This window comes from Bombus vosnesenskii, unplaced genomic scaffold (genome assembly GCF_011952255.1).
Source record: "Bombus vosnesenskii isolate JDL3184/JDL3185 unplaced genomic scaffold, Bvos_JDL3184-5_v1.1 scf7180000013297, whole genome shotgun sequence".
Taxonomy (NCBI): domain Eukaryota; kingdom Metazoa; phylum Arthropoda; class Insecta; order Hymenoptera; family Apidae; genus Bombus; species Bombus vosnesenskii.
The window spans coordinates 758,165-774,647 of NW_022882947.1; the positions used below are offsets into that span (position 1 = coordinate 758,165).

The 16,483-nt window shown below is 43.4% G+C and overlaps 2 protein-coding genes across 2 annotated transcripts in view; one reads left to right on the forward strand and one right to left on the reverse strand.

Annotated features, from left to right (window-relative positions):
* LOC117233545 (paired mesoderm homeobox protein 2B) overlaps positions 1-3,121 on the reverse strand; it is a 37,239-nt gene extending 34,118 nt beyond the window's left edge. Inside the window, exon 1 of the mRNA XM_033493941.1 lies at positions 2,177-3,121. The gene's annotated coding sequence lies outside the window, so the exon portion shown is untranslated. The remainder of the gene's footprint in view (positions 1-2,176) is intronic.
* Positions 3,122-12,978: 9,857 nt separating this feature from the next.
* Positions 12,979-16,483, forward strand: part of LOC117233582 (cGMP-dependent protein kinase, isozyme 2 forms cD4/T1/T3A/T3B) — a 54,200-nt gene continuing 50,695 nt past the window's right edge. Inside the window, exon 1 of the mRNA XM_033494019.1 lies at positions 12,979-14,033. Within this exon, the coding sequence (XP_033349910.1) occupies positions 13,561-14,033 (473 nt within the window). The 5' untranslated portion in view covers positions 12,979-13,560. The remainder of the gene's footprint in view (positions 14,034-16,483) is intronic.

Below are 16,483 nucleotides of genomic sequence, written 5' to 3' on the forward strand. Positions count from 1 at the left end.
CTACAAGTCAAATAACATGGCGGAATGACGTTCGTTCTCGAGATCGTCGCGGTGTAAAAAAATGCTCGAAGAACGGAATCATTCGGGAAAAATCATATCGCGTTAAATTCCGACTCGGCTCTCCAGCGGAAGCTTCGGCTGTAGACAGCTCGAGTCCCCGGAGGGATTCACGGTGCCGGTTGACGAGAACGAGCACGGACAGCCGCCCTTATACCCATCATCGTCAACCTCTTTCCAGCGGTTCGTTCAGCTTCTTCTCTCGGCGAAAATCCCCTCAACGGCTATCCTGTTATTACGTGGCCATAAAAAACAGTCGCCTTTCACGGCCACCGTATGGCGTCGCGTCGCATCGCGTCGCAGATATCCACGATGCTTTCTATCCCGAAACTACTGGAATCGCACGGCGAAACGATCGAAACGGAAACTAAAGGTCGGCCAATGGATCGTATTGGAATAATTCGACGCGATCGTCGAACAATCGCGCTGCATTAGTTATTAGACGATAAAATACGAAACGATGGAAAATCGCGAACAGATATCGAAACGATAAAGAGACGATGCACGGAAGACCGAGCCAAATGAATAGTCGAATGTGCATATATTTGCGGTGGTGGTGAATTTAAATACTCTGACGCGTTCACTCTAGGACCGATACGCCTGCAAAATTGAGTTGCATTTGATTCGGCTGTTTGTGGAATGTTGTTTTTGATGGTACTACGGCTTCGAAACAAGTGATTCAAAAGTGAAAAAAGAAGAAATAGCAATCGGGAGAAATACGCGTAATAAATTTGGAAATTTGAGAGAATAACGCGCGGAGTTAAAAATTCCTCGACCGATTAAATTTAATCGCATGATATCGAATCGAAAAGGTACTGTATAAACAATTGTTAAACGATTCACAAATTACTATAGTTTGGTCGAAATGCGTTTAAAGCATTGAATCAATATTCAAAGATTCAAAGTACCGTTTGTGGTCTTGCGTCATTTGCAAATATTCGAGGTAAATATTTTTGATGCGTTGCGTCAGTAATGTCAATGATTTGATACGCGACAAACGACGAACGCCAGCAAAGTGTAAAAATTCGAAAAAGACGAGAAATATTTTATGACGTTGGAAAAGATTCGTGAATCGAACGGTATCATCTTCGAAACAGCGCGCACACTTCCGCCCGATACAAAATTAAACAACGATATCGATTTTTCGAATCGAATACGTTTGGTAACACTATCGATAGCAACTAATAGCTATAAAATATCATTTACTTTAAACGAGATAAAATTATTCGATGTCAAACTCGGTGATTCTGATCCGTCGGATGCCATGATCTGCGACTATAGTTAGTTTACTTTCTACCGTGATTCGTAAATAAGCAAGTACTCCCCGCGAACATCACCTGGCAAGTATTACTTGAAATATACAATTCGGATATATTTATTTTATTTACGGAAATTGAAGGAGATGCAAAAGCAGACGAGTAACGGCAAAGAAGTTATGGGAAATGATACTGTATTTGTCTATCGGAGATTGTAATTTATAAGCACATTAAAGTGCATAGGCATTATACGATATTAACAATTCCTGCCATTACAATTGTACCGAAACGATTGAAACACTTGATTCTTTCGAATATTATCCAATTTTCTCAAGCACCCTATCAAACATAATTGAAAATATAGCCAAATGCTATTATAGCGGGTTCAAACTGGTAAATTAGCTTGGTACGAACCAGTTACACTTAAGGAAATCCCTTGCTGAATTAATTTATTCGCGAAAACTGTTGCGAGGCTGTATACAACTGAAAACTCGTCCATTACATTTTTATCCGTAAACCTTTGATAAATTTGTCGTCGATAAAAATGTCCTGTACTAAAAATTCACGAGTATATTTGAAATTTCTGTTAATACGTGCACGTTGTACTATGATCATCGTTGTGCGACGAACTAAGGCTTCTGCTACTTTTTCTGCTGGTATTTTTTTCCCAATTGTACCGAATTATATAAAAAACGAAATTTTAGAAAATGTTCGTCTTTTACAATTCGAGCACCGAAGATGCTAAAATTGTTCGTCGAATTGCAGTAAGGAAAGAAAAATTTAGATTCCTCTCGGTCGTACAGTCCGGGATTAAGAGTTGAAAAGGAAGATCGTTGGGAACAGTTGGAATATCAATCGCTCACCTTGACCAGGGGTGGACTATGCGTAGGTGGATGATAGTGTCCCGAAGAAGGGCTCGCGGGCGGCCCCGCGCCCCCGGGTGAAATGGTACCGCCTCCGGGGGTGAGAATCCTGGACTCGTGGCTGAACAACACTTTCCCGATTACCTCCGCACCCTCGCGGATCACCGTCGACCTTCCGAACCCCTTTACCGTGCGACGCGCTCGCGAGATCCACGATCTACCCCGAACCTTGTCTTCCCGCCAACCGTTCCCCTACAGTCTTCCCGATCACTGACACAACGATGATTTACTCGTGCCCTCGTTTAACACTGACACCAGTTTCTCGTCGTATGTTATTTATTACTTTCGATAATATATACTTGGACGTGCGGATAATATTCGTCGACGACACTTTGGAAACATCAGACCGGCAACGAGTCTTTGAGGTTTCTGTTCTTGCTTCGGCACTTTGATTCGCAAACACTTGTTGAATTGTATCGTTGTTCGGTTAATAAACGCACTGTTCGAGATGTACGTGGCGGAGTTTGCCTGTTTCCATTGGTATCTGTAGGCTCTCGTGAATTTTGGTGGCGAGTCGTTGAAAGTTCGGTCGACCTGTTCGATCCTTAGATTTGCCCTCGAGGCAGATGCACATACCCGACAGTTTTCGAAGATCGCAGACGTGAATTTCCGATCGGAATTGAGGTATACGAAAGTTTCGTCGAACCAGCTGATCGACGCGCAAGAAACGAGTATCCGTTACGCGTCACTTACTCGAACAACGTCCTCAAACTTTCTTCACGAGCCCTCCTTGTTCACAGCAATTAGTCAGTCTTCTACGAGAAGTCTTCCATCTTTAAACTTCTCCTTCCATCAAGCTCCGATGAAACTTCTACGGGAATTCTCGATCATCCAGCTGACGCGAGATGACATGGATCACCTAACAAATCTTAACACCAACGGTATTCACCTAGTCCTCGATCACCTCGTCCTCTCTCTCTCTCTTTCTCTCTCTTCTCTCTCTCTCTCTCTCTTTCTCTCTTTCTCTCTCTCTCTCTTTCTCTCTGGAGTTCTAACACGGAGTCTTCGAATAAAAAGACGTTTTCCAAGAGAATCTCGTCCTCGACACTGTTAACTCATCGAGTCCTCGGGTCCTTCTCGACAGCATCTGTGATGTTACGAGCGGAGCTTGCACCGATCCGATCGCTGCGTGATGTTCGAACGAGTATGATCCGCGGGCCGTGATCGTGTTGGCCGAAAAACCGGAGGAGTCGCGATTCGAGGCGTCGAAGAGGGTCCCAGAGCTGGATTGTGTGTCGCGATACGGTGTCGCTTCGACGGCCAGGCAGCAAAAGCGTGTTCGATAGGCGGAACCACGCAGGCGTCGAGCGACTCGCGAGGCGTGGTCTACGATTTCTCTTCTCTGTTCGACCATCCGAGTTGATCGCGTCGTTGCAACCGCTTTACGCGGGGGTGGCGGAATCGCCACGTGGTTTTATTGGCCAAATAACGCGTACGACAAACATCCCTACCGTGGGCAACCCGAGTGTCTCCCCGTGTGTTGTAACTCACCCTCGCATCTACGCGTAGGCACTTTGGACGAGAGGAGAGGCAATAGTCGTCATGGTGTAAATCGTGTTTACCCCTCGTCCATAGTGATTCTCTCGTTTGTATCAGCCGCGCTCCACCTCGACCCCCCGCCTCTCTCCCTCTCTCTCTCTCTCTCTCTCTCTCTGTTCTTCGAGTCGCTCTTCGTTTATCCTTGTTTGTCGTGGCTCGCGAACAATCTCCCTCTCCGAGGAAGGACGAACGCGTCGTGCTGTTCATCCTCCTTCAGGCCGTATCTTGGACGACGTTCCTGGCTCTTGCATGCCGGACATTTGGCCAACTCGCAACTAAGCGCAAGAACTCGTGTTTGTATATACGTATACGGACGTGAACGACGTTTGCCTCTTCGCGGTTCACTCTGCACCTACTTGAACGCTTTCTTGTGTTTGAGTTTCGCCGAGAGGCTCTTAAGATACGTATTATAATTTTCGGTAACTGAGTCGAATTAATCCGTTATACGCACGAGTTACGTCGTTCTTGTCCCTTTCTATCTTTATTTTACGTATTTCGACAGTTTAAACGCGTCCGAATATCGTACACTCGGTCGTAAGAGTCTTCGCTATTTCTCTTTACGAAGACATTTTTTTACCTGAAGACTTCAAAAAACTTTGAAAGTGCTATTTGGAAGGACGACGTATCGTACGAGCCGATTCCACGGAAAGAAACGTCGGCTCCGTTCAAATTGAAAGCAACGTTGTATCTCTTTCGATGAACAAAAATTGAAATCAACCTTGGACCGAGCCGGGTCTCAAGGCCAATAAAAGTAACAAAAGAGAAAGAAGAAAAAGAAGTGGATAAAATCTGATACAAGGAATCCGGCGTCTCGATTTTTCCGCAATTTTCCCGAGGCTTGATCGGTTCCAATTTCATCCCCTATCGAATTGCGCTTTGCCGGGAATTCAAGATACTCGTATATTCGCCAAGCAAAAACGTAGAGCCTTCGCCGATGACGTTTTCGAATCAAATACGCACTTATCCGTGTCCATATATTCTCTTTCCATTTGATTCTTCCAACCCTTCGGGGATAGCCCTGATTTGCGATGGCCGGGGAGCGCGCGTACGTAAATCAACGCGATAGGAAAATACCGTGAGGCGATGCCGATCGGAACGTAAGACGCAGAGCGGAACGGAAAGGGACGAGACCTATGGAAATAAAGAAGAGCGAATCGAAGAGAGCGAAGAAGAAAATGTGAAGATAAATTGATATATAGGCAAAGATAAAGAAAGGTTGAACGGATAAAGTGGATAGAATTGAAACGACGTAAATATGTTTGCCGGCAGAAATTAAAGTCCGATGAAAGTAAGACAAGAAAATACGACCAAAATTGTAAAATATACTTAAAGAAGAGGAATAAGGTCATACGTATAATTCTGTTTTATATGAAATCAGGATTGACTACTAAATAGCTACATATAGGCAGAGAACGAAAGTAAATGATTAGGGAAGACAACAGCGAAAACGGACGGAGAAGCAATCGGAGAACACAGAAGTACTAAATTCGAGGAAAGGGAAACAGAGACAGGAAGGAGTTAGGAGAATAATCAAGTTTCCTGATGACTAGATTACATCGGTCTACGCTTGCGAACTACGTACCACGTATAGAGTACCTATACCGCGTATAGCTAGTCCGCCCTCTATCATACCGACTCCATTGGAAATATCCGGTTATCTATTCCCAATTTTTCCCCACCGTTTACAGGCATGATTTTCTTTCCGCGACAGGGGACAGGGAGTAGATTTGCGAATCGTTTCGCTTTGCTGGCTTTTAAAACGATAGAGAACGGTAAAAAATTAGTCGCAAGAAAATATCGCGAAACAACGTTCTACTCTCCCTCTCTCTGTTTACGTTTCCATCGACTATTCTGTGTCCAGCGAAGACGAAAGCTAAACCAATTAATACACAGCAAGCTAAGCCCTCAAAAAACACTGGAAAACGCAGGTGTAACTCTTAGCTGCGCGAGATTCAACCACCGTTTCATCCTCGACTCCGTAACTCCTCCTAAGTTCTCGTCTTTCTGTCCAGTCAGAATTCCAACAGCGTCGGCGAGCGGGTTGCGGAGCTTGTTTAATAAAATAACCTCGTTACGCCGCAGCTAGGAGCCGAGAGGGGTGTTCCGCGGGGGTGCTAGAGGATCTGTCGGAGTGTAAAAGACTGAGTCTGGAACGCGAGGCCGTCGGAGAAGTAGGTGGCGGTTGGAAGGAGGACGAGGATGGTTCGGTAGAGGGCTAATGTAGCAGCGGTGGCTGCTCGCCTTGGCTTGCCAGTAAGAGACGAGAAATGGACGGGGTTTGGGGGCCGCGGGGGGTGGGGTTGGGGGTGCTGCGGATCCCACTGCGGAGGAAGCGAGACGGACGGCCACGAGGCGAAGGGAGGGGGGAGTACTAATACATAAAGTAGCTTAAAGTAGAAAATTGTGGAAGCGTCGTGATGCCTGGTGATTGCGTTACCTCCGGGGCTTTGATTTAAAATGCAACGAGGGGCCAACCAGCCGGTGGGGATGGGGGTGTCGGAGAAAACGGGCCGCGGGAGGAGCGGAGAGAGTCGAGAGGGGTAGGTTGGAAGGATGGATCGTGCCTGGGAGCCATGTTCCTCCTGCGGGAACGTCAGCCAGCCTTCGTTGCTGGATGGAACAGCGGCTGGCGAAGGGGTTGGCGGGGTGAAAGAGAACGAAGAAGGGCAAAAGGCGGCGGTGGTGGTAGTACCGACGCTGTACCTAGTACCGATGGTGGTCGTGGCGATGGCGATGTTGGAAGCTTCTCGGTTGTTGTACGTCGAGAAAGACGCGCGAGGGGGTTGGCGTTCTTTGCCGCAACACGCCGGATCGACTCCCAGATCGGCTGCTTCGTTGCTCGGTACTTTTATTTTTCACCCGCGCTCGATAATCCCTTCTATTGGGTCAACCTTTTTACCATCCACTTCTACGCGGAATCTCTTTGTTTCGCGGTTTATTCGCCACACCGAGATCGCGACAATTTGCTCCGTTCTCCTCTTCTCTTTTTTTTTTCTTTCTCTTGATAGAGGGTGGTCGGTTTTCTTAAGCGACCCTCGTGTTTTGCCTCTTTAGCGGGACTTTGCGACAACGAAACGAACATTTGAGAGATGGATTTGAGAATAAAACGTAGCGAGGATCCTTGGATCCTTGGATCAAGCGTCTGTGTAGTTTCGAACGTAGGTGTAAGTAGCTGTTAAAAAAATCACAAGGCGAAACATCGAAATTCGTCGCAACGTAAAGTAAATTCTCTTTCGATTAAAAAGTTATTCCGGCTAGCAAAATCGCCCGTACCTATCCGAGGAATTATCCTTTATCGCGAAGTAAAATCCACGACGAGCAAATGTCGCGCAGTGTCGTTTCAAACTCAACGACGAAAATTGCCATTAAAGTCAGATTGTCGACGTAGACGGTGTCTTTTTAATAAATTGCCTTGGTGAAATGCGATTAGGCGTAAACGCGATGTTTTAAGGGTGAAAAGCCACATAGGGTCGGCTCGTAACGCTCTTGAGTGACGGCGGATAGACAGGTCGAGACTTAAGGCTTCTGCCGCTGCAGGGGTAAATTCGGAGGGGGGGGGCGACAGATGATTTAGCGCGGTGTTTCTCGTGTCACTGTATCAAACATCCGAGGAACTTGGCAGCTCGGGGGAGAATTCGATATTTCACACATTCCTGCGACCCCTTCTTTTTCGTACGGGGAATGAAAATATTTTCTTTTGCATTAATTTCGCCATTTCGGTCGAACCTTTAAATCTTACAAATGGATCTAGTAGATGCTGCAGTTCTTATCGTCTGTGTCGAAGATATTTTATCAAATAGACGAAACTTACGAGGCAACCTGATAGACATCAGTGTCAGAAAATATTCCACAAGATTAACAATGTAGTACCTACCGCAGTAAGGATTCGGAATTTCGAGTCTCTTTCTCCGGCCTTTCCGCGAAGGGAAATCAAACGACCGCCGTGAATGGACGATCGGTGTCGAATTTGATGAATCTAGTTTGTTAGATCGCGACTCGGATGCACGGCGGATGAGAAAAATGACCGAGCGAAGGGTGGATCCTTTACCGAAGGAATTCGAGTGTCAATCCATATCTCTTTCTCCTCTGATCCCTTCATCCTCCGGGACTTGGACACAGAGGGAACGCAAGACGGGAAGAGGATCAACGACGCCGTCCTGGCGTTCAAAGGGCACAGGAAATGATGGAAGAAGAGGGGTAGAATTAAAGAAAGAGCACGAAGAACTCTGGCATGATATTCTTGACGCAGATTGACGTCTTGAGGAACGTAGAATGTACAGAGAAATTGTTTGTATGAGTGATACTGGAACACGTGTTCCATTTTAGTAGATTCTAACTCTCGATTGCTATCTTCGAATCGTAGATGATCTAAAAGTTTTTGGGTCGTCTTATGTATTTTAGAGTACTTCGATCGTTATCTATCGTTGTACGGTAATGCAAATCGAGAATTCAGGCAGTTTTCTTTGCTGTTTTAATTGCAGATAAACGCGAAGGAACTCGAGCACAACACGATGTAGAAGGATCGATATCGTAAGAAGCAATAAAGAAATTCAAAACAAAAATACACGAAGAACGTAAACTGCCTTTCTCTGACGCGGATTGACGTCTACGAATCGTAAAGTTAAGATAAACTTGCGACATGAGAGGGAGCATTACCTTTAAAATAAAGCCGAGAGGAGTGAAATCTTGAGAGAAATCGAGCGTGAACCAGGATGACGTATTTTCCAAAGTATACTAATATCTCTTCATGCAATTTTATATAATATATTTTAAATAATAACGTAACGAGGCTAGGACCTCTTAAATTCATCGAGAAAGAAAAAGTGGAAACAATAAAATAATAAATATCGAGGCAACGCTGACACAGAGAGAGGAAACAATTTGCGAATATCTTCGCGAAATGAATTGTCGCACAACGAGCTCGACACTAATCTTAGTTATCCTAGTTGAGCTTTCCAAGACGTTCCGGTGGTTCGCGAAGACGAGGCGAGCCAAGATTAAACATAATATGCGATAGCTTCATTCCGAAAATGAAACTGCGCCATTCTCTAACGACGATTGAATTATTTCCAGTATGACGGCGATAGGCCTTAAGAGAGGCAGAGAGCTTTTCTACTATGAAACTAAGTAATTTCGGTACACTCTGCTGTATCGTTAACGACTGTACGGTGAATATAGTGGAATCATTCGATTAAACTCTTTACGAAAAGTTTATAGAAACAAGCAAGTTTTCTGTTTCGTCTATGATCTATCGCCTATCTTTTTCGCTGTGAAAAATTACTAATTTTAGAACTATGTATTTCGTCATATATAAAATCATGCGAACAGAAACTTAGCTGTACGTTCTAACAGCACCTCGTGCAATTACAATTTACAAGTATTTTCTATTCGATCCTCGTACGATATTTGCAAGTTAATCGTTGATTAATATTACATCAGAAGCGTTAAATTTTACACTGGATTTTATGTTCTGTGCAAACAATACGTTTTCGAATATAATTCGTCTCCTTTAAATTCATGCCATTTTAATAGGAAATGTTTTATGTCAATTTATAATATATTACTTGTATCATATATGATTAAGCTTGTCACAGATTATTTTCACCAAAACTTTGTGCACGGGCAAACCGGGCTGATTCTTTGCAATCTCAAAAGATTTGTAAAAGTACACGCGGTATACTTATTAACGCCTTTTTTACGTTATGCGATCGTTAATTAAACCAAATATTTGGAAAATTTTTCAATAAAAGGTAATAATTCTCTTATCGATGAAGTTCGAAAGCGGAACTTCTTTACGGGTTCTTTTTTGTTTAAGTTTTGAAATTCTGTATACGTTTATTTGCTATACATCGTAAATATAGATATACACGTCTTTGTCAGTGACCGTTGGTCAGCAACGATTTACTCGTAGAGAGTTGATATCGATAACCGATTAAATTATTAATAATTAGTCGACTTACAACGATTGACTGATAGATCAGACCTATATCGCATAGAATAGAAAGCGGAAGCTAGAAATTTCATCACGCTCGCGTCGTATTTAATCCCAAAACTAGGCGAAACTTACACAAATTCACCTGCTCTGGTTCTTATCACGTGTCTCGCGTACGCGAAATATCTCATCCTCCCTCGATTTCATCTTACCATCGTGTATCCTGCTCGCGATGCGCCGGCACGCTCGCGAAATTCTTTGAAAAACTACTCTGCAAAATTGGAGCCGCGAGAGGAGCAGCGAACGAGCCGACCGAATGAATAATAAATACGGTTATCGTTTAGTTGATATTTTGAGGGGCGCGGACGGATCCAGGCAACCAGAAGAGTGTCGCGGGGGGGATGAAATGCAGCAATGGAGGCAAGAGGGAGATCAAAGCGTCGTTCCTCCAAGGGGGTGGTTGGTAAAGATGTTGCTTCTGCATTTTTATACTATCTTGATATCTGGCCAATCGAACGAAGTGACCGTAATCACGAAGATAACATCGATGATTATTACAAAGCAAGACGATTCCTAACAGAATTCGTTGAGAAAACGAAAATAATATTGGAGAATTTGTAGACTTCTCGAAAGCGTGTTCTCAAATAAATTCAACAAAGTTCAGCTTTCGATCGAGCGCAAAATCATCGACGAAGCGTATAATCGGATCGAGGCTCGTCAAGATGTCATAAATACACGAGCATCTAATTGCAAAAGGAATTCCTACGCAAATATCTATAAAACTCGATTCTCCGACTGGATACCGATAAGAGTCATCGCCAAGGAACAAATCGCCTTGACCAGAAAAAAAAGAAGAAGAAAAAAGGAAAAGGCAGAAGAGAAAAACAATTAACGTGAAAAGAAGAAACAGGATCGAACCGCAAGAAGTTGGTTTTCCCGTTAGTCTGCCGATGGGGCGACTAATAACGATAACGATGCCAGAAACGATAATCGAGTTAGGGGTTTCCGCGGTTTCCACGGATCTCCCAGGGCGCTGATTGCTGGAACGGCGGCGGTTTAGCCGTCGGGATGGCCGTTGCGCGCGGCGAGGCGACGCCACCGTTGCTGCCGTCGTGTACAACCGAGCGCACAGCACGTAGACGCAGAACACGCGGACCAAGGCGTAACGAATACACGCAATGCGATGCAAATTGGGCCTCTCTCTACGCGAACCAGTCAATCGGCCGGTTACCTACGCCGGTGCAACGCGATGCTATTACTAACATCGCTATTCTATTATGACATTACGGTTCCCCGAGCAGCAGTCTGGCTATTACCGGGCCGGACTCTCCCTCCAGGCGTTCGATTCGGGATAACTCGGTAACTAGTCATCGAGACGCCAGAGACAATGCCCGATCGGCTGCCCGAGGCCGCTCTCTCAATTTATTTTCACGCATTTAATCGTCTCTCCCTTTCTCCCTTTTGTATGCATATGTATCATCGCTCATAAGTATCCAGACGGTTTGGCGGATTTACGTATATCGTAACAATGTATGAACTTTAACGAAATGTAATAAGATTCGCGTAATGGGTTCGTTGTCTGGATTCGCGTAATTAGATGCGAATAATTATTACGCTCCTATACAGTCGAGTAAACTATAAATCTGATCATTCGTTGGAAGATTTGGCGATGCGAAAGGAAGGATGTCTCATAAGCGACGTCGTTTTTCTAAGAGCTGATTTTTCAAGTAGAACTTGTCACGATAAGAAGATTTTGTGAGACGAGGATAGATTAAATTTCATTGGTTGTCAATTCCGTTCGATGAATGAAACAGAAACAGCAACTCTCGAGTTCGATCTATTTTACGAGCTTCTCGCGCTACTCAATAAAACAGGGCTCGCTGTACATTCGCTTGATCAACTGATTTACGAAGTATACATTCTTGCTATTTAAACATTATACTGGTGAAGCCTTAATGTAGGATCGCTGTCATTTTAATCGTTTCAATCGAAATAACTACCATAATGTAATGCAATAAGGTCAGCGGACCACGTGGCGTCATCTCTAGAAATCTGACGCACATAAACTACGGGATCAACTGCTGTGTGCTTTACGAATCTATTCTGAGTATGTGTATATCACTGCAATTACACGGATGTTTCTCGTTTCTTCGTATTCTACTTACGAAAGTTGCCACCGGCTGATATATGTGATATAACTTTCGAACGTAACGACAAAACTTGCTTTTTGCGATAAAGTGGAACGATCGTGAAAAGCAACGCTGTCCTAAAAGATTCGTATTATTCGTATTATTATTGCTAAGGATACATATTTCGTCCCCTTTGTCGTTTGCCTAGTCATATTATAACATATCCCCGATTTATCTTTATTTGTTTTGCAAGGAATTATGTTCATGATATACGATCGAAGCATAAAGTAAAATAAAAACGAAAATAATAAAATGGAAATGTTAAGGAACTTGATATATCGTTTAAGACTTCATTTATATACATATGTGCTTCGTTATCGAACTCGAAATCCGCTATTAGCCTTGACGATGGCTGCACTGAATTACCGACATAGATAAAATCACGGCTTATGAAAATTATTCCATGCAGCCACTGCGTGGCGTGATGTGCAAGAAGTGTGTCGTAAAAATGCAGTCACTCTTATCCAAAGTAAATAAAAAGGCACCATTGTTTCAATGTACAACGATACGTACAACAATGTCGAGGAAATTATGATGCGAATGTACGTTAAAACATTTTGTACCGATATCGCGAACAATTTCAACACTGGAACCTAAGGAAAGAATATTTTTGAACGATGTTATTAGAAAATAAAAGAAAAAATAAGATATTAATTACACAGGTATGTATAAGTTTTACGATAGAAGCAGTAAAAACACTGCATAGATTTAAAGAAAACACTAACTACATAAAGAAGCGAATAGAGGAAGGAATTTGATTTGCCTATAGTTTTTTTTTTTTTTTATGATCTGGTATGAGCAGCCGATAAACAAGTCGCTCGTGTCGGCGGAGCATTTTTGACGGAGAAGAGTAGTACAGATGGCGCGCCAGTCACGTGGCGCAATCCAAGAGTAAATTTGAACTATCGCGAAGAATCGTGTCGAAGCGCAAGGCAGAAATGAAGCTACACGCAATGCTACGCGAGAAAAGGATAGATGCGCACGATGGCAGTCGAGTCGAGTCGAAACACTAGTCAGCCGACTCGGTTCTGTGTCCCCTGCATCGCGCTGCATTTCAAAGGAGAATGGAATAGAATAGCGCATACCGTGGAATAGAGAAACGATCATCGATACCATCCAAGCGAGAAACATCAAACGTTGAAACGAGAAAGTACGAGAGGAAAGAGAAAACGTTGAAAGACTTAACGAAGATAACAAATACGAGGGATAAAGAGCAGTAACGACGTTAAGGAGAGAACGTGCGAGGAAGGTAGACGGTTCGAAGAACGCAGACGATAGATCGAGAAGGAGAAATCGGCTGAGAGTGAGAAAGAGAGAAACGGTGACAAGCAACGTTAGGAAGAGACGACATTATAGAGCGAGAACACGATCGATAGAGTGGGACACAATGAGAAAGAGGTTATGGAGCAACGAGGAAAGCTATCGGTTGTAATAGCAGAGTGGGGATGAGTAGCGAGAGAAAGGGAAAGAACGATGCAGAAAAACAAAAGAGCGAGACAGCGGTAATCGTGGTAGTTCGTGACGGGAGACGGTGGAGAGGAGGTTGGTCCTTCGGCATTGGAGAGCGCGGAATTGTGGAGTAGAGCGAGCCGACGACGCACCGTCCGGGTCGTGCTCCTCGACGAGGCCCTGTTCTCTTCTCGCGGTAGTTTCGTTCGGGTTGAATGGACGAGGGTACCAAGTGCAGAGTGCCGATCGGCGACGCCTGCGTGTCTATGCGCGTGTGCTTCGACTCCCTGTGCTTCTCGTCGACGCAGCAGCGGCTCGCCGACGAGGAGGACGCTTCCCAGCTGCCGACGCACGGCGCCGTGGCCGTGGTCGCCGCGGCCGGCCAGAGGGCCATTTCGAACGTCACCGGAGCGACCACGATCACAGCTATGGGCACCCTTCGCGAGCTGCAAGAATTGCTGCGTGTCAAGGACGAGAAGATCACGGAGCTCGAGGCGCTTCTCTGTCGTCGTGATGCCGAGATACAAGAGTTACGGAGTCACCTCGACAAGTTTCTCAGTGTGCTTCCCTTCAAGTCACCCTTGACACCGACCAAACCAAGACCTAGAAAGCAGAGGGCGCAGGGAATCTCCGCGGAACCACCGCTCCAGGAGCTCGCTACGCTGACGATCGTCGACAAGAGCGACAGGTTGGTGTCATACGATCGTTTCTTACTCTACCGATTAAACTCGTTAACCGGCATGATTTTTTCGATCGCCGTTACATTCCTTTTCGTCGCGACGGAAATAACCTTCGTTTCGACTACCTCTCTATAGGACACGGTGCGTTAAGTTGCAGTAGGTTAGCCACTTAATGCCGCGCATGCGTGTGTCTATGTGCGTGCGTTTTTACTCGATCACACTCGCGCTCGCGTTCGATTTCATGCTGTAATTTAACTGATTTTCGATGTGGTGCGAAGAAACATGGAAATATTATACACGCGATTGTCATCGATGGACGAGATGTTTTCAAAAATATTTAACGTACTCTCTTTCTGATACGCGCGTTGCTATTCAAATATATGGTTTTTGCTATTTGTTTGGGGCGACTGTGACGTGTCGGCGAATAATTTACGTTCGGATGTGTTCGGCGACAGTCGGTTGAATTTTACGTATTTTTACTAACGTCAACCAGCGCTACTACTGTGCTCGCGGACGTGTTTATTATGACGAGAACACGCGTACACGCGTTTTGCACTGGCTGGCCACCATGTGACTACGAACCAATGCTTTTCCATTCCAACGCTTCCTATGCAGCGGACATCGTCGTGTTTCGCGAGGTTTTACATCGATTTCGACCAAATGTTTTTTCGCGCTACGTTTTACCACGTTTTACTTGCATGTTCCATGAAACGATACAAAGAAAACGTAGCTCGAAATATGAAAAATCGATATAGATAAACTTTTTTATTTACATTCATAGTTTTTACGTTTTGCGTACTTTCATCTTATCGGACACTGATATCATACTTATTTTCGGATTCTCCAAACGTAGTTATCTACGAATCAATGACGCTCAATAATTGTAACAGGTTATGTTTTCTCGTCCTCTTGTCCTTCGATTTGACTCGCGATTAGTTTCGATATTTGCATTAACGCGTGTTTGGTTGTCCGTTTCTATATGTTGGTAGGCGACGTTTTTCACAACGCTTCGTGTACGGGATTTTTTTAATTCATATTATCTTCGTCGACGGCTGCTTTCACGCGAACATGACGGAAAACAAGGTGGTAACGAATTCTTGAAATTTTTCAACACACAATGGTGTCTTTTGAACTTCGGAACCGTAGCTTACTTTTTTAGGCCATTCTTTTTATTCGCATACATTTCAGCAGTTCCATGCTATATATATCGTCATTTTGGAAAATTGCATGTAACGTCAAGATACGAACAAAATGTATTTTAAAGAACCGATAACCAATAGAAATTGAATTAGTGACTAATCTTTGACTGATAAGCGTATATATATGATAGATATAATGTTTTGGATTTCACTAAACTATCGACACAGTGTTAAAATAATATTGGTAATAGTCGCTTTTACAATTGACACATTTATTGTAAAACGATGAATCTGCCTTCTGATATCATCACGTTTAGAGCATTTAAAATAGAGCAATATCTATTTAAAGCCTATTCAACGAGTTAATTGGAGTACTTACGTTGATTCCTATTACCATGGATATGATCCTTTATTAGTGCTACGAATCTTTTATTCCGGCAAAGTAAACTTCTCTTTTAACACTATTACGCCACAAAATCATAAACCGAAGCAAAATCTTTCTAATATTATTTGGAATATGTATGTCGATTTTTATTGTTAAATCTTACTTGTATATTCGTTATTACGGTTATCATTGAGAATATTTATTTTACAACTCGTTAATACGCTTCTTTCCTTCGATTAAAATACTCAGGATATTTATTATTGTCATAATTATCGATCTTCGTTATGGGAGAGCAAAACAATCCACTAGAACTTTTATCCTCCTAAATTATATTTTTATTTAAATGTCGGTATATTCTCAAATTCTGTGACATTTTATATCAGTCTTTTAGGGTTGCTCATGCATAATCGTCGTCTTTTTACGACGATATGAAGATTACAGTATCGAAGTGATAAGAAAAATGACTTTACCTCTAAATTCATGTTCTCATCCACAATTATAGGCTATTTATCACTAACCGCTATTAGTATACAATTATTTTCCATTAAACTCCACTTTTTTCTGTGTATGTAGAATCATTTGAATAATTATGTGCCGACAAAGCGATCACTGAAAGACAGGACTTAGCGGACGACAGTATTAAGAAGTGTAGACGCAACAAGAAATGTTTTTTCATTACTTTTTTCTTTTTTTTTTTTTTTTTTCTTGTTTCACTTGATCAACAAGATCGGGAGAGCGAAGCTTTTCTTTCGTTCAATGTTAGTTCAAAGTTAAGCTTCATCCGTTTTTTACTTTGACAAAAAGGCAAGATTCATTTGCGTATACGCAAATCAGGTTGTCTTTGCATTTTATTTACTGGATACGTTGGAAGCTTGTACTTCCGGTAATTACACGCCCTTGAATCGTTCGAAGGTCACCGTACGCGAGTTCACTG